The following is a 24,172-nucleotide window of genomic DNA, read 5'->3' on the forward strand; positions in this document are numbered from 1 at the left end:
GAACATCTCATGGGGAACACTTTTCTCCTGACCCGGCTATCGACCGGGAGCGCGATTCCGACGGATCTGTTGGGCTCACCTTCGGAAACGGGTACCTATGCTCTCCTCGCAACAAACATCATGCAGGCAGGGGTGGTGTCGTGCCGCACGCAGCGTTCAAGCTTTTGCAGCGCTCAACATTTTGTTTTCTTCATCTCTGCGCTCCTCCAGCTGGCTCTTTGACTTCTTCCACTCGAAGGGTCCATCGACCGGTCCAGATTGTGGCGCTTACTGAGCAACCGCCATGGGCCCCACCAAACCTGTGCTGTCGAGGTTACACTGGGGATCTAGCGCACGGGAGGCGCTTCGCCATGTGGTTAGTCATTTCCGCACATACGAGCAGAGCCCTATTTCTGGTCTACAACAGAACGACTACTGTATGGAGGGTGGGCCAGGCAGAACTGTAGTTCACCACCATCATACCAGCCACAGGCCGTGTCTCGTATATCCCCAGCTCACCGTACCTTGAGGCTACAGATATCTGTCAGCACTATTTGCAAAAAGGTATCATCGTGATGGATAGTGGAATGTATGCTTTCGGGGGACTGGAATGGGGGTCGGAAGAGGACTGAGTCAGCGTCAAGTTGAGGATATGGCTATTTCCTCAGGTTGAGATGAGTATAAAGAGCCGTAGCATCGACCTTCTGTCTCGTCGAAGTCCATCATCAGTCAGGCCAGCAGCCCTCAAGACGATCAACATGGCTCCCACGTCCCTCGCCATCACGGCGATATCCCTCTTCCTCTCCCTTGCCTCCGCCACCCCCGTCACACTCGAAGCGAGAGACCTCCTCAACCCCATCGGCGCCACCGCCACCGCCGACCAAGAGAAATGGTCCCCCGCCCTCGACTACGACACCGACAGCTGCTACAACACTGTCGCCATCTCCCCCACAGGGCAGCTCAACGCCGGTCAAGACCCGGGCAAAGGCCAAAACGAAATCCTGAGCTTCTGCCGCAAGGAAGACCGCCTCACCAAGCGCAACGTCTACGTCCGGTCCAAGTGCAACAACGGCTGGTGCGCGCACATGTACGACTACTACTTTGAGTCTGACTTTGGCATCGGCGGCCACCGCCACGACTGGGAGCATATCGCCGTTTGGGTCCAGAACGGGGAGCTCAAGTTTGTGAGCGCGAGCGAGCACGGCAAGTGGAATATCAGGTTTCCTGGGCAGAACCCCCAGATTAGATTTGAGGGGGGGACGCACGCCAAGATTGTGTACCACAAGGACGGGGCGGGAACGCACGCGTTTCGGTATGCGACCGGGGGGGATGAGCCGCCGGAGAATCACTGGCAGAGTTGGAGGTGGGGGGTGGGCGCTGGGTTGTTGAATTGGGATTGGATTGCTGGGAATTTGAGGACGACGCTGTCGCAGAAGGATTGGGGTTCGGCCGAGATGGCTGTGAGAGACAAGGACGGGAATGCGTGGAACTTCGGGTGGTACTTGGATAGCTCTAGGTACTACTGTGTGACTGAGCTTGAGTGCCCGGGTAACTTGGCTGGCGCGTTCAACCCTTGGGCTTGAGAGGCACGCGTAGCTGTTGTTACAGATGTTGTCGAGTGATTGAGACTAGTGTTGATAGACTGTTAGCGGAGCAGTGGAATAGAAAGGAGGCTTTGGTGTTCTGAGCTGCTGTTGCTGCCAGTGACTTCGACATGTGAATCCCTCCATACGATGAGACCGAGAGCCGGCTAAATCGAAGTCGGGATGTTGCGTCGAATCAAGCTTTATTGACACTGGATCTACTTTTGATCTCCACGATCTGCATGCTCCCACGTGTTGAGCTTCCCCTCAGTGGGGGATCAACAGGCTAATATTCGGCCATGGGGGAATTATGACCGAGCATCACGTTATCATCAAGATGGACACCTGCTGTGACAACCGCTTGGCCGGCAACGACTCTCCTGCACTACAGAATAGACCACAGCCATGACAACACAACCCAAGAGACGCTATGCCCTCGTCGGCACCGGCGGCCGCTCCTACTTCTTCTACTCGGCCATCGCAACAACCTACTCATCCACCTCGTGCATCGTCGGCTTCTGCGACACAAACCAGACCCGCCTCAACTACGCCCTCTCCCGGCTCACCTCCCTCGGCCACCCCCCGGTCCCTCTCTACCTTGCCTCCGACTACGACAGACTCATCACCGAAACCAAACCAGACGAAGTCATCGTCACAACCGTCGACCGCACCCACCACATCTACATCATCCGCGCGCTCCAACTAGGCTGCAATGTCGTCTCGGAGAAACCAATGACCATCGACGCCCCTCGGTGTCAAGCCATCTTCGACGCTGTCAACGAGACCAAAAGAAACGTCAGAGTCACCTTCAACTACCGCTACGCACCCCACAACACCAAAATCTACGAGCTCTTACACTCCGGCGCCATCGGCAAGGTGACCTCAGTCCACTTCGAATGGCTGTTGAACACCTCCCACGGGGCAGACTATTTCCGCCGCTGGCACCGCGACAAGCGCAACAGCGGAGGGCTGCTGGTCCACAAATCCACTCACCACTTCGACCTCGTCAACTTCTGGCTCAAGACGAGACCTCTCTCCGTTTACGCGCAGGCAGACCTCAAGTTTTACGGCAGAGAAAACGCCGAGCTGAGGGGCGTGACCAAGTTTTATGATCGAGTCAGGGGCAACGAGGAGGGAAACGCAAAAGATGACCCGTTTGCGCTGGACTGCAGCAAGGTCGAGACGCTGAAGAGTTTGTATCTTGATGCGGAGCACGAGGATGGTTATTTTCGGGATCGGTCCGTTTTTGGAGACGGCATCAGCATAGAGGATACGATGAATCTGCTGGTTAGGTACAAGAATGGGGCGGTCATGACGTATTCTCTGACGGCATACGCGCCGTGGGAGGGGCTGAGGGTGAATTTCAATGGGACCAAGGGACGGATAGAGATGGAGGTGGTGGAGAATAGTTATGTCAATTCGGGAGGGGATCAGTCATTGGAGGGGTGTTTGGAACGGAGCACCATCTTGCTGAGGCCGTTGTTTGAGCCGCCTGGGGAGGTGGAGATTGGGGAGGCAAAAGGGGCGCATGGGGGAGGGGATAATGTCTTGCTGCAGGATTTGTTTGGGGAGCCGGTGTCGGATGAGTACATGAGGGCTGCCAGCCACGTGGATGGAGCGGCGAGCATCTTGACGGGGATTGCGGCGAATAGGTCTATTGCTACGGGGCAGGTGGTGTTTGTGGATGATATTCTGAAGGTGCCTGATAACTAGAGGAGATACAATCCCAGCATAGCTGCCATCATGACCAATCCGAAGCTGTTCAATCCAACACGTTCACCGTTATTTGTGGTTGTGGTAGCACCGGCGGCGGTTCCAGTTCTGCTGGATGTCGGGGCACCGGTGATGGAAGAGCTTCCGTGGGCAGAAATGGGCATGGTGCTGAGGTCAGGCTCAGTTGTGGTGGTTGTCAGGGTGGCAGAGCCATCATGAGCTGTGATCAGCATGGTGTTGAGATCGGGGTCTGTGTATGTCGACATGTAGGCGGTGTCGGTCTCCCAGCATGCCCACCCAACCATGGCGAGCGAGGCACATCGTTGGGTTGATGCGCAACAGTCGGTATCTAGGCACCTCGTATGTTAACACCGGGAACTATATTGTATTAGGACTTCAACACTCACCGCACGGTGTGTCGCCCGCATCAGCGCAGACGACACGCGGGAGAAGCCTCCCGTGGCCGATCTGCGCGTCGCCCGGTTGAGCCGAGACTGTCGACGTCATGGTCAACATGGCCGTGACGGCCAACTGAAGGCTGGAAGAGATCATGATGCCGACAGCAAAATGTTTGGTCTAGACTCTCATTGCCAATGTTCCTTCCCTCTTCCCCGGGGTTGACAGCCATTTTAACAACCACAGGCCTGGCCAAAGTGTTGTTGACCAGCTGTCGTGGCTGTGGGTTCTTCCCTCAGCCGCAAGCCTCCATTCCCAAACCACCCCCTCTATATGGATAGTTCCCAATTCCAGCCACCGCAAGCGTTGTCACTCACAACGCTGTCCATCGGCCATTCGACCACATCGCCAAGCGGCTGCGAGATCTCCGCACAGGGGTCTAGAATTCACCGACGGCTTCCTCGCCGCATTTCGGAACGATCCTGCTCGAGAACATGTTCCTCTTGCAGCATTCCCATTGGTACTGCCGAGAAGGAATCTCACGTCAATCGGCCAATGCGGCAACCTAAATGTCACCCTTCGGGAACTCCCGCACATCTCTCTGTGCCCCCCGCAAAGCTTGTGTACAAAAAGGTCCCAGACAGCCGCCTCCGAACGTCTTTGTGTCCCCCCGACGTGCACTTCCCAGAGATCTTAACCTTGTATCAGCCGCAGCCCACTCATCACCACTACAACCATGGTCCTCCTCTCCAACCTCCTGACCCTCCTCGTCTCCCTAATCCACATATACATCCTCCTCCTCGAAACAACCCTCTGGACACATCCCGCCTACGGCCGCAAGATATTCCGGATGACAGAGGAATTCGCACAGCAGACAAGATTGTTGGCGGTGAATCAGGGGGTCTATAACGGGTTTTTGGCATTGGGCCTGCTCTGGGGGATATGGCATCCTGTGCCGATGGTCGGGCAGCAGGTCAAGTTGTTTTTCCTCGGTTGTGTCTCTTTTGCTGGTGGGGTTGGCGCGTTGACTGTGGGGAGGAGGGTTTTTTGGGTGCAGAGTGTGCCTGCGATGGTGGCGGGGATTGCGGTTGTGGCTTGGGGGTAGGAGGGTGGTGGTGGTCACGGTGGTTGGAAGTTTAGGGAACAGATTGGGCACATGTTCGCGATTGGAGGCTTGAAAAAATTCTGGTAACTTTGTTCTTGGTGTCTGAATCACACTCATGGTCTTCTTCTGGAGCTGGGCTTGGCCGTTATGACAGCATCTCCTCCTGACGTGACCTCTTGACACGAATTCCGGTGACCACGCGTCGTGTGCTGCGCTCATGGTCATCCCCAGTCTGTCGCCCACCTCGCTGCATGATAGCAGCGTAGTGGCTGGAACGCCTGTTGGCGGCGAAGGATGCGAGTCGGAAGCGGCGCAGTCCCGCTCCGAGGTCTTTGTTGGCGCGGACTTCGCCGTGTCCAAGCAGCCTTTTTTCTAGAGCAACTGCCAGGAGGGCACTTATGAGTTTTTTTTTTTTTTCTCGAATTTACCGCTCATCCCAGGTGCGACACCCAAACGTCGCTTTGCTTGCCCTTCATGGCCCCAGCTGGTCCCGAGGGCCTATATCCGTGTTCCTGCATCGAGACGGCGTCGAGTTCGGGACTTGGCCAGGCAGTGTTGACGGTTGTTTCCAGAGGGCAGTAGACTTGCGCGCAGCTGTCATCGCCATCCCGCTGAGACCTGTGCTCCGTAAAAGTCATCGCACCAAACGACCTGCCGAACGACCTTCCCATCGTTGCCCTCGCTCCTGACGACACCTTGGTGCTCGGGGGAGTCCTGATCTTCCTCCAAATCACAGCCAGTGCCGGCATGCAACTGACGATAACTCCGACGGTGATTTCGGCGATGGCGGTTGACCACAAGGGCACCCCGTACGTATCGTTGAGCTCCTTGTAATACCAAACCACTCGGTAGTGAAGTGTCAGGATACTCGAGATCAACCCAAAGAGCCCAACCAAGAACATTGCGGATACGGCCAGCTTGCGCTTCAAGGGAAGCCTCAGGCTCCAAACTGCCGGCAACGGCAGAATTATCATGCCCACATCGACGATCACAGACCCAATACCCATGATGAGCCAATAGAGCCGGCCTTTGAAGCACCGAGGCTGAGAAAATGCCATGAGATAGCTGAAAACGTCTTGGCCGGTCGTTGGCGAGCAGTTGACCGCCGTAGCGATGGCTACCGAAAACTGAAAGGCGAATAGGAGCACGATGCTGATCGTTGTTGCCATTCTCATCCATCGAAGAACGCTGAAGATGTTGTAGTAGAGAAGAAGGACCGAGCATTTAACGAAGAACTGCGCCATGGGCGTGATTACTTGGAACAAATGGGCAGACACGAGGTGGATCTTTTTGAAGTCTCCCAGTCGGACATTCCAGGTCTGTATCGCGTAAGGACTCTTGCCTGTCATTGCTATAGACGAAGAAATTGTCAGCACGGTCGCTTTGACTTGGTGAGGCACAAGCCGTACCGCATATGGTTATCGTCACCGCAGCGAGGCTGGTGACGAGGCCCGTATAGAACACCAGCTCGTGGATGCGGTTCGCCCGTTGGCCCAACCATGTTGTCGAAAAGATTCGGGCGGCCGTAAAAGCGAGCATAAGTGCTGTGCAGAATCCATCGAGAACAAAAATTTGCCAAGCATCCGACGTCGGATCGTCAAGGTTTGCTGTCACCCCAGGCGGCGGTGCTGCCATCGGGAAGTCAGCGGCGAGTGCCATGATTTCTGGGGTCATCTTTGACGTGTCCATCGTGACGGTTGAGCCTTTTGGCCAACTTCAAGTTGTCGTGAACTGTTCGCCGCAAACCAGAGCGTCACCAGGGCAAATCCGGAGGAGGAGAACAACCATCTTTTAGATGCCTACTCGATTGCTCGGGTTGGCCTCCGACGCGGTGAGTTACATCGCTTCAGGCAGAGTGAAGCACTGCCAACGACCAACGCTCTTTTTGGTGAGAACATTCTCTAGTAAGGTTGCGATGGGGCACAGAGCAAGAGTTGGGCAATGGTCGCCGGGCATGGCCCAATGAAAAGTTGGCTGCAGATGGAGACCGGATGGCGGTGCCTCACAAGCGCATAGGGTGCAGAGCCACCAGGCACCCCTTGGCCTATAGCGCGTCACCATAACAAGGCCAGACATTGCCAACCGCATTTACGCTCAGTTCAGGGGGATAAGAGTCAGCCCCCAACTCCGCCACTTAACAAGCGCTGAGGCTGGGGAATGAACCTCACTGGTGGCCGCCAACAGCACCCTTCGAGCCCGAGGATGAGTCGAGTATGATGGATGTATGGATGTTACGAGTGGCCCTCGGTCAGCCAATGGCTGTGGTTTCCTTACTCAGCTTTTTCCCAGCTTTGAAGGCATGGCCGTCTTGTGAATATGAAAAGGCAGCGCTTGGCCTTGGCCATGTACTGATTATGTATGTCACTGCATTCGGTACAGAATCGGTGACTCTTAAACACGCCAGCCACTTCGTCTGATGTTGAAAACGTTCCGTGAGAGGTGACACCTACTTGCATCTTGAACTTGTATTTGAAACTCGCCATTGATATGAACATTGTTGCATCTTTCACCATGTCCCCTCGCACCGTAACGATCCCGCGTGTCCACCAAGACCGTGGCAAGAGTGTGTACTACATGGAAACATGAAAACATAAATGAGATGGCTGGCACGCTTTAAGCTGTCTAAGCCTTCTCACGACTCAAGGATATATATCACCTACCTAACCACCTACTACCGTACCTACCTGGTGTCCATCATACCCGTGCTTTATCACCAGCTCCAACAGCTTCCACGCGCATTACGATATTCTAACCTCATCGCTATACTCTCAGCACTATCGACCCACTACACCACTTTCGCTGCTTCACCACACCTTCACTATGCCCTGTCACAAGAAAGACGACGAGTTTAAGGAGGACAACAAGATGGAGGACAAGGCCGACACAATCACCAAGGACAAGGAGAAGACTTCGGACAGTTCCCCTGCCGTCCCCAAGATGATGGGAACTTGCCGAAAATGCAAGATTCCTTGCTTAGTTACCTGAGAGTCGAGGGAGTCAGTTCTCACCTCAGACTTTCTCATTCTTGCCCAACCTCGGACATATCGTATTCTCTGGCATGTAAGCCTCTTCGTTCTGGAAGCCCCAACAGAAAGAAAAGACGGGCTTTGTTCGTTTGACGATCGAATCTTTGCCTTGAGCACAGAGTTGCATATACGTAGCACGATAGGAATGAAACCCAAGTGACTCAACATCGAGCCATGAGATTTCTGGAGACATATCGCTCACCTTCGGTGTACGTATGTGGACAGGATCTCGAGGTCGAGTTTTATCCGTTCTTTTTCTCCAAAACAATAAATATCTGCTCAATGGCCGTCAAGGTGCACGGGTGGCACTGAGATCTCGAAAGACGTTCCCTAAAGCTGCCTGAATAGCCCCGGACTCAGGTATCCGTTTACAGTGCCAACAAGGTGCTGTGGTGCCCACGGACATATGTAGCACTTGGCGTTGTCGATACGTCCGATACTTTTGCGATACTCTAGCGAACATTCCGATGCAAGGTACACTTGAAAGGTCCTGTCAGGTTTCACAACATTAGTTCTGGACACAAGGGCCACCCCTGATGAGGACAGAACGGCAGAAGCTTGTCCTACACCGAGGATGGACAGTTAAGGCACGATACCTAGCCAGGTCTACCTGAGGCCTCTCAAACATTCACAACGACTTCCCAATCTTCACGAAAGGTGTTTCGTTTCTATCAGCAAGTATCTTCATTAGAATCGCAGCATGTGCAATCGGACCCAAAACACTGCAGGAGACTGCCGCCATGATGGCCGCGTACGATGGGGAGTAGGCCTACAAAGCCAGACAGGAGGGGATGGCCGGGGACGAGACCGACGCAACAGCAAACAGCGATGCCAAACCTTCAGAGACTTCTATTGCCGGCCCCAAACGCGAAGGGGCAGAACCTGAGAGCATTTGTCCATGTTGTAAGGCGAATTGTCCTAGCTGGGCTTATAGGAAGCAGTGAAGGCCCCTGTTGATAGTGGGGCTGAAAATGGTGAAGGCATGATTTGAGCGGAGGAGCAAATTTGTCATTTGGGGATTCTCGACTACTGTTTTGATGAGAATACACGTGTTTGGTTGCAGGGCGTATTTCGAGCCAGATATAGAAGATTGTTCATTTTGGTCAAGCCTAGAGACGGTGATTGCGACTGACAATCCTTGACTACGCTTTGCTTCATCCACAATGTACCCCGACCATCCTGTCAACCAGTCGCAGCGGAATAAGAACTCAATCCGGCTGGATGGCCTGGACCTCAGCAGTACGTAGGTGCGTTCCTAGCCATTCTACACTATCACTGTAGAACGCTTATCGCGCGTGTTTCATGTCAGGGCGGCCCGGATGTCAAAGGAATAACGCGCCTATCTATGTCCAACTTAAGAATCCGCGCTCGTTTCTTTGTGACTCCTCAGGGGCGTGCCTGGCCCTCTGCCGAGATATAGATAGAACAAAGCCAGTAATGTGGCTTCAAAGAGCGGCCGGGCTCGTACCCATCGGCAAATATTGGAATTTAGTGTCACGAGGAGAAGGATCATCGTCATAATAAAGAGATCAATAGACTACTTTCCATGAGCAATGGGTCTCACCTGCGTCACCTTGCGGGCTGGAACAGTGCCTTTGTCGGAGATGCTATTTCAACCTATTCATATAAGGCCGGCCCGGCGCTCTTCTCATCCAAAGACCATCTTTTGACTTCTCTTGTCATCTCTGTCCGCTTCCAAAAAAGAAACCATGAGAATTCCATCCGCCATCGCTGCCATCCTAGTGGCCGTTGCCTCTTTCTCCCCCGCTGGTGCCGTCCCCGTCGTTAGCGACGTCGAAGCCCGCGAGGCTGACCCATGGGGCCCGGTCTGCTTTTATGTTGCTAGACAGCCCAAGAAGCCTTGCACCTACTGGAAGCAAAAGAGACAGGACACGCCGGTCATCACCAAGATGGGTCCCGGTCATGTCTATGTCCCACCTCTCCGATTCGGCGGTCTTGGTCACGTCTCTGTTGCTCCTCTCCCTGCGACCAGGGTTCAGGTCATCCCCATTGAGGACCCAACTCCGGCTCCGGCACCGACTGGCAAGCTTCAGGTCATTCCTATTGAGAAGAGAGCCCCTGAGCCAACGTTCGTAACCATCTTTACCGTTCCTCTTCTGACCAGTCTGCTGACACCGGGTGTTACAGTCAGGCCCACGTTTAAGACGACGATCACCATCTCGCCAGAGGCCACCTCCACCAGGCTGTTCACTATGACGCCTATCAGAGTGATCACCGTCACCCAGACAATTAGGCCGACTAGCCCTATTCCAACGTTCACCAGCACATCCACTGCACCGCCAAGATCGATCCCAACGTTCACCATTACATCCATTCCCACGCCTGCTGAGCCGACCTTGGAGAAACCTACCAACATCGGTTTGACCTCCACCTTCGAGCCTCCGCCTACCCTGGAGGTACCAACCAACATCGATCCGACTTCCACATTCAAGCCAAGTCCACCTCCAAGTCCAACTTTGACTTCCAGCCTGAACTTGGGTCCTCTGGTACCTCCCACCACAACCCCAACGCCATCCTCAACACCCATCGCAATCCCCACCGAGGAATCGAAATTCAGTTCTCAACTCACCTTTCCACTACTTCCTCCCGTTACTGCTCGCGCATTACATCCTTCCCACAAGGAGGTGATCATCGAGCTGAAGCCGGACGTTTAAACCTGTCTTTTCCTTTCTTTGCAGATATAGTAATCCAAAAAAAAAATGAATACAAGAATGACTTCAACCAATCTTCGTGACATCCCTCCCCTATTCATCCCCAAAGTCCTCCGTAACCATCCTAAAGACCTTATCCCCCTTATCAACCCTCACCACCCACCTCCATCCCTCCTCCACTCCCTCCCTCCTCTTGATATCAACCTCAACATCCCTATCAGGAGCCATAATCTGCCCCGCAGCCCCCGTATTCCAACTGGTCGGCGCCTCCCACCCTTTTTCCTTGTCCACCGGCTCCATCTCCAACCTCGCGACAAAAGCCGCCACCACAGCCAAAATCTCATTCGTAGCAAAGTGCCTTCCGGGGCAAAGCGTCTTGCCTCCTCCAAAGGTCCTAAAACAGCTCTCCTTCGGGCGAGAAGATTTGTTTTCGGGCAGGAACCTCTCCGGGACAAAATCGTTGACGTTCTCCCCCCAGAGCTTCGGGTCAGAGTGGACTACCCTAGTGGGCATCTGGATGAGCGCGCCTTTCTTGAGGAGATACCCGTCCAGGTACGTGTCCTGCGTGACTTCCCTCACTGGCGTGCCCATCCCCACACAACGAAGTGTTTCCTGGTAGGAGGACAGCAGCAGAGGGCAGCTGGCTTTCAACGTGACAATGTTGATGGTCCTTGTGACCGTCCCGTCCTCGCCACGAGCAGTCTCAATGCACGCCTCCACTTCAGCCCGGATGGACGCCAAAAGGGCAGGGTCGGCGTGGACGTAGAACAAGGTCCAAAAGGCAGCGGGGATGGTGTTGACCATGATGGCGATCGTGCCCCCGATTTCGATCTTGGCGATGTCCTCGACGGGGAGCTTATTCCGTGTGGCGACACCGTAGCGGAGGCGGGTGAGGAGGGAGGCCGACTCCTGCCCGTTGGAGGTGTAGTATTTGTAAAAGGCTTGGGCGACCTTGGCTCGGGCGGCGATGGCTTTGCGGGCGAAGAGGGCGGGGAGGATGTTGATGATGATGGGCATGATGCCTTGCTCGAATTCCCAGAAGGCGTCGGCGATCGACTGGTCGTCGTAGGGGTTCATAGGGCCGTAGACGGCTCTGGTCGTGGCCGAGGTGAGGGTTGTGCGAAGCCAGGAGTAGAGTTTTATGCGTTTTGTTTGGCCAATGGGGGGTTCGAGCAAGTCGAGAGAGCTGGAGACTTCACGTAACATGTCGCGGTTCATCTCGTCAATGTTGGATGGTTTGGTTCCTTCTCTCAAAGCGATGTGGCTTTCGTGAGCAACGCCGTGGTCACCGTCATCGCCGTAGACGTTGTGCTGTAAGATGGCGTCTGATTCCTTGCTGCTGCCGGCTATGATGCTTGAGAATTTCATGAGGATGGGGTCGATGGAGAAGGCTCGGTGTTGCCTTTGTATCGACTGGATCAAGTCTGGACTTGAAACGACGTACATCTTCTGTCCTGGGAGCGGCACAGTGAAGATTGGCGCTCCAGTTGCTGCATAGACATCAGAGTAATAGTGGTAGGTTCGCTTGTATAACCCAATCATGTGGCTGATGATTGGAATACGCTGAGGAGCGAGTGGAGGTTCGCGCGGGTCGTAGTCGAGGAGCTTGCGAATGGCCAAGTACCCCAGGGTCACAGCCCCGGAGACGGTGGCAAGCCACAGTCTTGGGTCCATCGTAACTGCGATGTTGGCGATGGTGAAGCTTGACAGTGGTGATGTTGATGCGGGGAAAAAAGAGTTTAAATTGACCTTTGTGGGACGTCAGCTTCGTGCCTGAAGCTCTGTTGGCTCTGCCCCCCCCCTGTAGGGCTGTAAGCGTGGCGTTCTTGAACAGGTCTAAGACATCGGCGGTGGTCCAATCGGCAACATTGTAGATAAGCGTTGACGGTGAGCGCCGCCAACAAAGTCGCAACGCATTGTGTGTTGTTTCTCTGGGGAAATCCGAAGCTGGGAATGTTGGTTGTTTTATTGGATGTGGAAGGAAGAGTGGAAGCACGAGAACAGAGCCTGGTCCCACGCAAAAGGTCGGCTCGACTTCGATCTATGGAAAAGTTCAGTTACAAGCACGTCCGAATCTCTAATGCACTTTTACCAACCAACAACAAGCCAAGATAATAGATGTCCATTTCACCACGCCTGCATGAACAACTTGCAAACCACCGTCACGTCTCTTCTCGAACAGTCGTAACTTCGAACCTATCCATGGTCGATGGGACCGGAAGGCGATCGACTCTACTTTTTCTCCCACTCTCAGATTCCAATGGCAGCCACCTCAGTCCCGTCCCCCAAAGCGGCTTGGAGGGTGATCGCAAGCTTTTCCTCTTTGCACCCTTTCGAATGTCTTTTTATTCAAAGTTTGTCTCAGAAGCTTGTGCCTGGTGACTTTCAGTTTCCGTTACATCAGAAATCCACTCCTGCTGACGAATTGGCGGGGACGGTGATTGCAGGACTTTGTTGTTTTACCCTGGAGAATCACCGGATTGGTGGAAATCGGCGATGCTGGAGCCCCACGACACCCACAAAACACTACGCAAGTCATCGTTCCAGTACCCTGGTATACTTGCCCGACAAGTTATCCGAGGGCGATCACCGTTGGACGGACGCAAGGACGAGAGCGCAAAACCGGCCATGGCTTCCAAACATGTCTTCGGAACTACTTCACCTAGCGCGGAGAACACGAGGGCAAGGATCTTGGAAAAACACACAAGCGGCCAGGTTTCACCAAGAAAAGATTCTCCGCCTTGCTGGAGCAGGACCAGTCTATCTTGAGCAAGGGTATTGCTAATAGGTCGTACATCCACGATTGGAGTGATCAGCAAATCGTGTATAAATCCTCAGTCATATAACCTTCCGTCCCAAGATGTCGGTTCGCTACTACCAGACCCAGGACCATCCGAGCCTTCCCTGTCAGATCTACTACTCCTTCAAGCGCCTAACTTGACGACATCGAGCCACCATGAAGCTCCTCGGTCTCAGTGTATTTCTCGCTCTGGCACAGGCCACACCTACCCCTACTCTCCCTGAGGAGAATACGGTGAGGCTCGAGAAAAGAGCTAGTATCTCAGAGGCAGCAACTCTGGGATTTGCCTCTTTGAACGGAGGGTCAGTATTATTCCCTTGTCATCTCTCTTTTTAATCAAGGCCGAGAACTAACAAGCGTTTCCACAGAACGACTGGAGGTGCAGGTGGTACAGTAACGACCGTGTCCACGCTCCCTGAGTTCACCGCCGCTGTTGGCGAGAAGAATACGGCCCCAACCATCGTGGTAATTCGTGGAGTCATCACGGGCAACGAGAAGGTCCGCATTGGGAGCAACAAGAGTATCATTGGCCTGCCCGGTTCTGGCCTGAGGGGCATTGGCTTGCACTTCCGCAGACAAAACAACCTCATCGTGCGCAACATCGTCTCCTCCTTTGTTGTGGCGAGCACCGCTGAGGATGCACTCAAGATCGAGGTCAGCTCCTACCTTTCATTCCTCCTCGCCTGCTAGCAATCGCGCCTACTAACGACCGCCCAACAGGGAAGCACCAACGTCTGGGTCGACCATTGCGAATTCCACTCCACCCTGAACAGCGACAAGGACTTCTATGACGGCGCTGTTGACTCGTCCCACGGCTCCGACTTCATCACCGTCTCCCACACCTACTTCCACGACCACTGGAAGACCTCCCTCGTCGGCCATAGCGACAGTAACGGCTCCCAGGATAAAGGTAAGCTGCGCATTACGTACGCCAACAACTATTGGAAGAACGTGAATTCACGTGCACCGCTTCTCCGCTTCGGAACGGCCCACATCTACAACTCTTTCTACGAGAACATGAGCTCGGCTGTCAATACCCGAATGGGCGCTCAGGCGCTAGTTCAGAGCAACGTCTTCCGTAATGTTACGGCTGCCGTCGTCAGCCAGGATTCCAAGGAGGTCGGGTTTGCGGTTCTGGAGGGCAATGAGCTTGGTGGCGGCCTTGCCAATGCCCCGGCTGGGAACTTGGGGTCGAGCAGCATTCCCTATTCTTTTTCTCTGCTGGGTGCGGGTGCGGTGCCGTCGAGGGTGCCTGCTGAGGCTGGTGCTATTCTCAAGTTCTGAGTGTCGGTCTTGTGTTGCGGACACATGAACATTATATCATACATGTAAATATGCGCAACCTTTGATATACCTATCTTCATCTCATCCTGGCTTTGGCCGACATGTGGTCGTCTTCTAGGAACTCTTTCGGCATGTTCGGTGCTTATCATCTCGTCCTGTACCACTTCTTTGGTAGTCGGTCTCTAAAAACTTTTCTGTCTCGTCCAAATATGGTTAGTCCAATATCAGGCTCGCTTCACCCTCAGCTCACCCTCGGCTCACCTTAAGCTCACCACGCTTACCCTACGCTTATCATTCTCTAAAAACGATAACTTTACGCGACGCTTTCATAGTCCAAATTTGGAGCCTCCCTCTCCTACAGGGACGAATCCTCCACCAAAACGAAGACCAAGGAATGGGCTCGCCAGCGTATTTGCTCTCCATTTTAGGGGACTCTGGGTCGTGGTAGCCATTTTAATATAATAAAATCCGTTACTCCCTATCTGCCTACTACGCGACCTTTCTTCTTCCAGTTCTGGCTGTATAAAGAGGCCTTTCCATCCGTCCTACCACCTACTACACAACTCTTCTCTTATGACGAACCCCTGTACAGAACCTCTGAAAGGGATACGGGTTGAAGGCTACTTCTGACAATTGGTTCGGTGCAGCTAAAGAGTGCACAACAAGATGTCTCAATGTAATCACAAGATACAGTAACTACAACTTGAATTGCATACTGCGGAACTATCTATCTACACTAGCCAGTTCCTCCGTATATATAGACCTCGGGACCCTGAGGTGCTCGCCCTGCTATGGCCCCGATCACTCCTAGCACATTGCATCCTGCGAAGTGCTCGTCGTGCTATGCCTTTGATCACCCGTAGCATCTTGCATCCTGCAGAGTGCTCGTGCTTCTTGGCGCCATAGCACTTTTGGCCAGCCCTGACTGGCTGCCTCCTGTCTTCCTTAATGATTGGCTGGGGACGTCCTGCGCCGCACATACTGCGCGACCTGCCGTTGGGTTAACTGTGACATATACTCTTTTCTTACTTAAAAGCGCCGAGGGCTCAGACTTCGAGGGACAGATATATTTCGGGGTATATATTAGGGGTAACTACGAATTTTTCGGACCCAGTTTCGTCTATAAGGAAAGTCTCGACTTTAATATATTCCATGCTAGAAATCAACGATAGATCATCGAAGAAAAAATTCGGAAGGAAGAAATAATACCGGTTTACATCCCTGTTCGTGGAGGTCTGGCCGGCTCTCAGCTCGTTGAGCTGATCAACATCCGCCAAGGTGTCGGAGGAGGAGAGTGAGCCGGGCAAGTTTGACCAGGTCCTCGGTGTCCTCAGTGTCCTCGATGGCGTCTGCCTCTTGTGCGAGTGGATCAAACGGGTGTTGACGCCATCGGGGGTTCTGTGGCTGGTGGGCATCGCGAATTAAATGCCGGTTACTCCGTGCAGGGGGCATGTCTGTCATTCTCTGTTCGTCAGAACCGGAGAGGGGCACGGAAGAAGAAGAAAGCAAAAAAGGCCGTGATGCGGGCAGACTTTTGTTCAGCTACCTACATCTGGAAGCACAGCCGCTGCTTTTCGGCGCTTATCGCCCGATCTGCCGCCCCGTTAAGCGTGCTGCTATCGTTATATTCGATGTTTTTCGACACAACCTTGTTGCATTTCCGGCTTGCCTTATCTTGACAATCCTTACTGCCGTCATGCCTATCGTTTTGCCCAGATATATACCAACAAATAGCCCTTCTATCTACATGGGAGCTAACCATATTGTGATGAGGGCCGGTTGATGGGCATGTCTCCAAATATCAACATATGTCGACACGCAGATCCAAGCTACCATCAAGGAATGTTGGTCGAATTTAGAATCGGACAACATCAAAGCATTGACGAAATCAGAGGCACTTGACAGTTGCAGTTTCGCTATTCTCTTTAAGCTTCTTCCGACCTTTACCGGGTTATGCATCAATGGTCTACATGGGGCAAGCCAGTACGTCCCGAAGTAGCTAAGCCTTGTCCTGACAGTCTGGAACGCTACGTTAGCCCTAATGCAGCCTGGACCACTAGTCACGCGCGATCTTAGCATATGCTCCAGCTTTAAGCGGGTAAGGCGAAGGTGTGTGCGGAAAACCCGCGGAGTTGCAGAGGGGTGGCCGTCAATTTGCACTCATTGCATATACTATTGCCCATGCAGCGATCCACTCTGAACATCATCTGCCAAGCCAGATGCCGCATTCAATTGGCTGACATGGGCTGTTGCGAGAAGAGGGCTGCAGATTGATGGCTGTCGATGCAGCAATCAATCTGTACTGAGCGGCCTTCACCAGTTGAACTAGCCGCTGCCACCCTTGCGCATATGCATCAGGATGTACTTGTGTGAACGGCAAGGCTGCCGAAACAATACTCCTGCCTGTGGCATTTATGTATTAGCGTGGGCCGCATGTCGATCCAACTGAAGTATCTATAGCCGCCAAAAAGGGATGCAGCACGTCTCACTCATGAATACTTTATTTAGGAGTGGGTAATGGGCCGCACGCTGCTCACGAGTTGAACCTCACTTCTATATATTATGGATTCGGGGCGCCAGACATAATGAGTCTCAGCTTGCAAGGGAGCAGGTAACGTTGTATCTCGTTTAATTAAGAGGTGTTGGCGGCGATCGTAATGTTGGCGCATGTATACGTCTTATCGATGAATAGGCTGCACGCTGCTCGCGAGTCGAACCTCATTTCCATGGTACACTTTGCCGGTGAAGGCAGCTAAAATACGTGTGTCATGTGTTGGGTAGTACAAAACATGAACGAGCCAGAGACAGTGTTGGAAGAAAAGGACGCTGCGTTTGTCTATAAATAGTGGGTTTCATCTTCTCCTTTCCCCTTGAATTTTCAACATCAACGCCTCCACCTCCTACTCACGCGTCTTTCCTGAGCTTACATTGAATGCAACATGTGTCAACTCATTAGGAGAAGGTTTGATTGCGAACATAGCTCTAGAGAGTTATACTGGAATCCCCGCCATCCAGCTGACTGTGCAGCTGCCCTCGCAGCTGGTCGTTATATAAACGGTCAACTGCAGCGCTGCACTGCGACAACTCAACCACCTTTCTGGACCATGGCCATTGCACCAACAGCAGCTGCAGCAAGAGGGCATTCAAAAAGTGTGGTTGGACGTGCCACATGTGTTCTTTCGAAGTTCCCCCTGGCGACAATACCTGTGGTTATTGTAACCATAAGAGTTGTCATGAATGTTCGTTGAACAAGAACCAGAAGCTTTTTGGGGCCGGTGAGCTTCTTCTACCTGTGGCTAACCGGTAACACTAGCAAGGCTAACAACCAAGAATTAGTATATGTACAACATGTGTTCAACGTTGATTGGTAGCTATGGTGGAGTGGAGGCGGTGAAGCCGATGGTAATCAAATGGGCCTGTATTGAAGTTCCCTGGTTTTTCTGCAAATTGAGAATTTTATGTCCTCTTTGTTACCTCCCCTTATCCACACTACTGTTGTTCTTCTTCTCTCCAATCCACCAATTTCACGGCGTGCCACCCACGATGCAAGAATTCTATATTGAGAGTATTACCTGGGATACGACATTTAATTTGGAGAGCGAAATTACTCTTTACGTCCGCCATAGCGGCGCCGCGTTCCGCATCTGCTACGATCCACGCATCCTCGCCGTCTCGCCTTCTGTTTTGGACCAGCACCACGAGTCATACCGAATCCTACACAATGATGATCCAGATGGAGAATATTTGGAAGTGGCGGAACGTCTAAGAAAGCCGTTTGAGGAACTGATGACTCAGATGGCTCCACCAATCGAGTCAACGAGGCATCTGCACAGTTATCTCTACCCGCCGTGGTTCATTCTCGAGGCAAGGGTAGCTGAGAGCAGCAGCAGCCACATTCAACCACATTTCAAACTAGCCCTCTCGCGACAGGAGTCCCCACGTCCAGGTGAATATAACGGCATGTTCCTTCAAGCACACCTGTCTCCGCTACTTAACTCGGAACTTAATAGATACTCGTCTCGTCAAGTGCAAGTTCTGGCTCAAACACCGCAGTTAGTTCCATCTAGGGTCCTTGTAGATGGTACTGTGTACTTCTTCAAACCTTGGGTCTCAGGTCGAGTGCATGGATACCACGAGTTACAGTCATATAGGAAGATCCTAGCGGATACCGAGGCAAGCCCGCCCCTTCTCGCCGACGCACGTATCTGTCGCCTTTACGGTCTAATTATCGACAATGACGATGATGTCCTCCAACACTATTCTCTCGATAACGGCGAGGAGGACCATTCTGGGACCCGTTTAGTCGGACTACTTCTTACGTGCATCGACAATCGAGGCACTTTGAAGGATTTGGCGCCTTGGGACGACTGTACAAATGAGGATCGGCTTCGCTGGTCTGGGCAAATACACCATGCGGTCGAATGTTTGCATAACGCAGGTGTAATTTGGGGAGATGCTAAGCCCGAGAACGTCTTGATTGATATGGAGGGCGATGCCTGGCTCATTGATTTTGGCGGTAGTTATACCCCGGGCTGGGTAGACGAGGATAAGCGGGAGACTGTGGAAGGAGACCGGCAGGGTGTGCAAAGGATTGATGATTGGCTCACCAGATGGTCCCGCCAGCCGGTTACTCGTATCAAGCGGAATGGTGAAGGGGAGGGGAGGAGGCAGGGAGGGAGTGTTGAGGGGGGTAAGGAGGTTGGGGGGTTGTGACGGTGATGCAGGGGCGATGGGATGGGAAGCTAATACATGTATTGTCTAACTTGTCTATCTGTCTGTATGTCTAAGAGAGAATTGGAATCCGAGGGCCTTAAGTGGGGTTTGCTTGCACTATCCCGTGTATAGATTGCTCGATCCGTATTTACGACTGCTCGAATGAAGAGAGGGAGATAAATAATCGGCGATAACCACTTCCTCTGCCCGAGTCTCTGTAAGCGTGTTGGGCGGAGCACTCATTACTGCTCCTGTATTTGTGTAAGCAAGAATATAAAGAATTGTAGGCGTTAGAATCTACTCCACCTAAGAAGAAACGGAAAATACCTAAAGCATCTCGTAAGATCTATTAAGATAAGGGCCTTTTGTCACGGTTTTGGGAGACAGTGGGGCACACTGGACCAATCAGGGCTGGACCGGGCGATCGAGCGGGGCTCACGGTCCAGTTGAACGGAACGGACCAATAAGATGGGGACCGGGGACCGTGGTGAGTCTCACGGTCCACGGTCCAGTATCGGCCAATCAGGAGTGGACCGAGGACCGTCTGTAAGTCAACGGTCCAAGGTCCACTGTTCTATATATACGGAGGAACTGGCTGGTGTAGATAGACAGTTCCGCAGTATGCAATTCAAGCTGTAGTTACTGTATCTTGTGATTACATTGAGACATCTTGTTGTGCACTCTTTAGCTGCACCGAACCAATTGTCAGAAGTAGCCTTCAACCAGTATCCCTTTCAGAGGTTCTGTACAGGGGTTCGTCATAGCAGGCCACACAATAAGCACCGGATTGGCCTGATTAGAGGGCCAGAACTGCCTGCACGCATGCAAAGCGCAAAAATACGAAGAAATAAAAGTCGATGATCTGTCTAAAATAGAATGTCCGAAGCAGACCGCTTATATACATGACCCCTGAACCCCCGAATCCTTAGAGCCCCACTTCCTTACTTACACCCTCAGGCCTGTAGCCGCACCCCAAACCAATATAAATATAAATACTACTCTTTAAGTGGGTCGCTCAGCCTTTCCTCCTTTCCCCCTACTTATATTTTTAGCTTAATATGTTTGCTAGCGGTCCTGAGGCAAGTAGGCCGAGAGCAGTACGCCTTACCGCTACTCTGTTTATATAATACTATAGATCTATAGCTATTAAAGTTTAACGCCCCTCATCCTTTAACGTTAGTATACGCCTATTAAATTAATCTACTAGGTGCCTCTACTGTTCCCTAGTACATGGGACGGCGAAATGGAAACTCGGTTAACGGACAAGTAGTCCACTACACACATTCTTACCGTCTATAACTACGTGATTTTTGAATTTTAGTAATATAGCAGTAATATAGCAATTGTGCCTTCTTCTGTTTTAAAAAGAATAAGTTCGTCTATATCTAAAGTTGCAATTTTAATGCAAGTGGTGGTTTTAGTGGGTTTGATACCGGGCTGCTGTCACGCGTAAGGAGAAAACGGAAGTCATGATCAGTTTTGGTTGCGGCAAGTATAACCGAACGGTCCTTGGACCCACTTTAGCTCAGGGTAATGCTCACTGCGCTCACCTTCTGCTCACCTTGTGAGACCAATACGGACTGACCCAAAAATTTTGTCGGGTGTGACTATAGGTAAGTCAAGGGCTTGACCCGCTGAGTACGCTCGGCTTCTTCGGTAAACCTCGGGCTTATCGGCTCGCTGAGTAGGACTTATTTGGTAAGTCCAATGTTTATCTCATAATCTGCGGTGAGCGCCTGACACTACCGCTTACAAGCGGCTACCTCAACACCGTAGAGACTTCAAACAGGAATCCTGCCCTTTCAAACGGATAGCAAAGCGCAAGACTTCGGATTCTACTCACCTAAGATACCTATTTTGGACAATCACTACCTCGGTCCAACTCTGACCGCGCACCGTTGCGTACTCAGCAATCCCTGTGGTGGCTTCGGTGGCTTGGATTTGGGTCATTCGTACTTGCAGTTGCCTTAGTAAGAGCACCCAGTCAGCGTCTTGTGATGCCTCGATCCACACCACACGTCATTGTTTTTTCTCGGAGTTGTCGTCCTCGTCGCTTTGGCTTCCGTCTGGGGGGCAGAAACACATTCAACTTGATCAGGTTCAATAACATGGAAAAAAAAACTATAAGAAGCTGAGCTGCCGTACTACCTGCATCATCATGGAAAACATCAGGTTGAATCAGCACATTGAAACAGAACAGATCATACAACTCAAACAAGTGACAATATGAGTTCCCTTCTCTCGATCGCCTTGATGGCCTTTCTCGCTGTCACCTCAACGGCGTCACCCCTAGCGGCGAACTCGAAACCGTCCACGACCGCCGCCTCGGCCCCCACATATACACCCCTTACCCCAGCTGAGATCAAGGGCCTGCAGACTGAGCTACTCCTCGCCCCCTCGTACAAGGACAAGGAGAAGGTCCTCTTCCCCCCCAACAACGGCGGCAGCGCCAACAACGTCTCCTTCCAGTTCGTCCCCAGCAACGGCCCAGCCCCCCAAGACGGCAGCGTCATCGTCGGCAGCGTCGACTCCATCCCAGGTCTGATCGGCACCAACGTCGCCGCAGCCATCGGCTTCATCGGCCCCTGCGGCCTCAACGTCCCCCACCTCCACCCCCGCGGGAACGAGTTCCTGACCGTGGTCAGCGGCACCCTCATCGGGGCCTTTCTCCTCGAGCCGGACGGGCCGTTCGTCGGGGACGTCCCCCAGGTCGCCATGACGCTGAGCAACTACACCGGCATGCTGTTCCCGCAGGGGCACACGCACTGGCAGTTCAACCCGACGTGCGAGCAGGCTGTGTTTTCGGCCGCGTTTGACAGCAATGACGAGGGACGGTTTCAGGTTGCGCAGACCTTTTTCTCGTCCATGCCTGATAATGTGCTCACGGCGAGCTTGGGGAATCCTACGTTTTTGGGACCGAAGCAGCTGGATCAGCTGAGGGGGATTATCCCTAGTGCTTTTGTTGTCATGGTGGATAGTTGTGCCAAGGCTTGTGGAATCAAGACTGCTTAGGTGGTTGGTCACTGGCTACCTCAGCTAGGTAGGGGGTTCCGTGGGTGGATGGGAGACTCCAGGATGGCGGCTGGGATTTTTGCAGAGGGAGGGAGTTTCGATTGGGGGCATACATGTAGTTAGTGTTGGCTAGTTCTGTTTGGGTTGATGAAGGGAAATGCAGGTGGTGTGGGTGCAGACTGTGGTGTGTTTGGATTTATCATCGTTGTTGTCACATAGATATTCGGTAGCAAACTTTTGGGCCGTTTCCCGATTTTCTTCTATTGCCAATAGTTATGAAACCCCATCCCTAGTCTAAAGATGAACCCTAAACACACCGGCTCGAACCAGCTCTTGTTCACCCAGTCATGCTCTGCCGAACAGGGGGCCTGCATACAGCATTGAGTGCCAGAGACACCATAACCGCCATGTGCGCGCATCCTCGCGAGCCTCGCTCTTTCGGGAGTTGCCATCCACCTAACACTCTTCATCCGTGGCGAGTGGCATGTTCACGCTCCAGAAATCCTCTGTGCCTACGGCGCCCTCGTCGCTGTCTCAACCCTGGCCGGAATCCTCTATAAAGCCTCAATCATCGGGCAGGCACTCGCCTGCCACTTGCTAGGTCTGACTGCCAGCATCATCACCTATCGCATCTTCTTTTATCGCTTGACCCGTGCTGGGTTCCCCGGAACCGTTTTGGGCCCGCTTCACAAAGCTGGGTCATGTGTGGTACTCTCGACACTCCAAGAACAACCTGTACCTGCATGAGCTGAATGCAAAGTATGGGGACGTTGTGAGGACTGGTATCAAGAAGCCCCCTTTTCAGAAGTAAAACACCATCTATCGTTTTTCGTTTGTCTCAGGCCCTGCCGAGGTCGCGGTATTCCTCCCTGAGGCTCCCGACGTCATGACAAGCCGCCACTCCAACTGCGTCAAAGCTGAATTCTACGATCTGATCTGGCCTGAAATGGCACTGTTCGCTGCACGGGACAGAAGTGTTCATTTGAGGCGGCGGCGAGACTGGCAGCCTGTTTTCTCTCCTCAAGGTTAGTCCTACCCCTTCAAAAAAAAACGGATCTCGGCTAACTGAACCACCAAACTATCAGACATTATGAAGAAAAGGTGCTGTTGCACATCGAAGAGCTAGGTCAGCAACTGGAGTTGAAAGCAAAGAGCGGCGCCGTCGTGAATGTCACCGACTTTTTGCTCTGGTCCACCGTTGATCTGATGGGCGACTTCACCTTCAGCACCCCATTCGGGGTCCTCAAGGGCGAGGACCCGAGATCCCACGAGATGATCCTGCAGATCAAAAACGGCCGGGTGCTCCTCGGTCCCCTGACGCCAGTCCCCTGGCTCCTGCACATCGGCACCAAGTTACTTCCTAAGGTCCTCTGGATCAAGGATTGGTACAAATCAGTCGACTGGTGCCAGGAGCAGATCCAAGCACGCCTAGCCAAGGGGCCGGCGCCGGAGCTACAAGATCTCACTTATTACATCATGGAGAAGGAGAAGGAGAACAAAGTCGATGCTGGGCCTTGGCTCAGGGGGGATAGTCTGCTCGCCGTCTTGGCGGGAAGGCCAGTTTTCCCTCTACCTTTGTGCGCCCAGTGACCGCTGATGGACAGTCAAATAGTGAGCCAACCGCGCAAGCCCTCACCGCAGTCTGTACCAGTTTACACAGACTAGACAGAGCTTGAACGCGGGAGGAGCTGGCTGGAGCACGCGCCACCTGCCACCATCGGTGACTGGGAAGGCAGTTGCCGTATTTTCCAAGTACATACTGCACCACGAGTGCCGGGTGTGTTATTGCCGGCGGGTAGGTCTGTGCCTTGCGTAGGGCTGTGGCACACAGCGGACGACCTTTCGGCATGTTCAGCCTCGGGATCGGCGGCTTGGATAGAGGGGTAGGT

General features: G+C 52.9%; 11 protein-coding genes across 11 annotated transcripts; 8 read left to right on the forward strand and 3 right to left on the reverse strand.

The window, feature by feature from the left end:
* Positions 1-653: 653 nt before the first annotated feature.
* Positions 654-1,562, forward strand: QC761_501900 (uncharacterized protein; the record flags this gene model as incomplete). The annotated part of the gene is made up of 1 exon (XM_062879427.1): positions 654-1,562. One exon carries the CDS (start codon positions 654-656, stop codon positions 1,560-1,562), a length of 909 nt encoding a protein of 302 aa, XP_062730412.1.
* A 405-nt stretch (positions 1,563-1,967) lies between these two features.
* On the forward strand, positions 1,968-3,275 carry QC761_501890 (uncharacterized protein; the record flags this gene model as incomplete). The annotated part of the gene is made up of 1 exon (XM_062879426.1): positions 1,968-3,275. One exon carries the CDS (start codon positions 1,968-1,970, stop codon positions 3,273-3,275), a length of 1,308 nt encoding a protein of 435 aa, XP_062730413.1.
* QC761_0074040 (uncharacterized protein) lies at positions 3,204-3,827 on the reverse strand (the record flags this gene model as incomplete). Its single annotated transcript, XM_062872737.1, has 2 exons — positions 3,204-3,624; positions 3,683-3,827. The coding sequence occupies 2 exons, from the start codon at positions 3,825-3,827 to the stop codon at positions 3,272-3,274; spliced, it is 498 nt and encodes a 165-aa protein (XP_062730414.1). The 3' UTR covers positions 3,204-3,271.
* Positions 3,828-4,407: 580 nt separating this feature from the next.
* QC761_501880 (uncharacterized protein) lies at positions 4,408-4,776 on the forward strand (the record flags this gene model as incomplete). The annotated part of the gene is made up of 1 exon (XM_062879425.1): positions 4,408-4,776. One exon carries the CDS (start codon positions 4,408-4,410, stop codon positions 4,774-4,776), a length of 369 nt encoding a protein of 122 aa, XP_062730415.1.
* Positions 4,777-5,207: 431 nt separating this feature from the next.
* On the reverse strand, positions 5,208-6,733 carry QC761_501878 (uncharacterized protein; the record flags this gene model as incomplete). The annotated part of the gene is made up of 2 exons (XM_062879424.1): positions 6,186-6,733; positions 5,208-6,127 (listed from the first exon to the last, which is right to left on the reverse strand). Exons 1-2 carry the CDS (start codon positions 6,463-6,465, stop codon positions 5,208-5,210), a joined length of 1,200 nt encoding a protein of 399 aa, XP_062730416.1. The 5' UTR covers positions 6,466-6,733.
* A 2,616-nt stretch (positions 6,734-9,349) lies between these two features.
* On the forward strand, positions 9,350-10,477 carry QC761_501871 (uncharacterized protein; the record flags this gene model as incomplete). The annotated part of the gene is made up of 2 exons (XM_062879422.1): positions 9,350-9,891; positions 9,951-10,477. The coding sequence occupies exons 1-2, from the start codon at positions 9,639-9,641 to the stop codon at positions 10,475-10,477; spliced, it is 780 nt and encodes a 259-aa protein (XP_062730417.1). The 5' UTR covers positions 9,350-9,638.
* Positions 10,478-10,567: 90 nt separating this feature from the next.
* QC761_501870 (uncharacterized protein) lies at positions 10,568-12,756 on the reverse strand (the record flags this gene model as incomplete). The annotated part of the gene is made up of 2 exons (XM_062879423.1): positions 12,575-12,756; positions 10,568-12,176 (listed from the first exon to the last, which is right to left on the reverse strand). The coding sequence occupies exons 1-2, from the start codon at positions 12,598-12,600 to the stop codon at positions 10,568-10,570; spliced, it is 1,635 nt and encodes a 544-aa protein (XP_062730418.1). The 5' UTR covers positions 12,601-12,756.
* Positions 12,538-14,735, forward strand: QC761_501860 (uncharacterized protein). The gene is made up of 3 exons (XM_062879421.1): positions 12,538-13,576; positions 13,643-13,928; positions 13,995-14,735. Exons 1-3 carry the CDS (start codon positions 13,431-13,433, stop codon positions 14,556-14,558), a joined length of 996 nt encoding a protein of 331 aa, XP_062730419.1. The 5' UTR covers positions 12,538-13,430; the 3' UTR covers positions 14,559-14,735.
* Positions 14,736-18,101: 3,366 nt separating this feature from the next.
* QC761_0074100 (uncharacterized protein) lies at positions 18,102-19,271 on the forward strand (the record flags this gene model as incomplete). The annotated part of the gene is made up of 1 exon (XM_062872738.1): positions 18,102-19,271. The coding sequence occupies one exon, from the start codon at positions 18,102-18,104 to the stop codon at positions 19,269-19,271; it is 1,170 nt and encodes a 389-aa protein (XP_062730420.1).
* A 2,226-nt stretch (positions 19,272-21,497) lies between these two features.
* QC761_501850 (uncharacterized protein) lies at positions 21,498-22,283 on the forward strand (the record flags this gene model as incomplete). The annotated part of the gene is made up of 1 exon (XM_062879420.1): positions 21,498-22,283. The coding sequence occupies one exon, from the start codon at positions 21,498-21,500 to the stop codon at positions 22,281-22,283; it is 786 nt and encodes a 261-aa protein (XP_062730421.1).
* Positions 22,284-23,169: 886 nt separating this feature from the next.
* On the forward strand, positions 23,170-23,873 carry QC761_0074120 (uncharacterized protein; the record flags this gene model as incomplete). Its single annotated transcript, XM_062872739.1, has 2 exons — positions 23,170-23,308; positions 23,380-23,873. The coding sequence occupies 2 exons, from the start codon at positions 23,170-23,172 to the stop codon at positions 23,871-23,873; spliced, it is 633 nt and encodes a 210-aa protein (XP_062730422.1).
* Between the last annotated feature and the right edge of the window lie 299 nt (positions 23,874-24,172).

Source organism: Podospora bellae-mahoneyi, chromosome 5 (genome assembly GCF_035222275.1).
Source record: "Podospora bellae-mahoneyi strain CBS 112042 chromosome 5, whole genome shotgun sequence".
Lineage (NCBI taxonomy): Eukaryota > Fungi > Ascomycota > Sordariomycetes > Sordariales > Podosporaceae > Podospora > Podospora bellae-mahoneyi.

What these genes read in the sequence shown, in the direction of transcription:
- QC761_501860 (XM_062879421.1), top strand. Translation starts at nt 13,431, where the DNA reads ATGAAGCTCCTCGGTCTCAGTGTATTTCTCGCTCTGGCACAGGCCACA. An exon ending in TTTGCCTCTTTGAACGGAGG is followed by an intron (nt 13,577 to 13,642) that starts GTCAGTATTATT and finishes GCGTTTCCACAG; the next exon opens with AACGACTGGAGGTGCAGGTG. An exon ending in AGGATGCACTCAAGATCGAG is followed by an intron (nt 13,929 to 13,994) that starts GTCAGCTCCTAC and finishes ACCGCCCAACAG; the next exon opens with GGAAGCACCAACGTCTGGGT.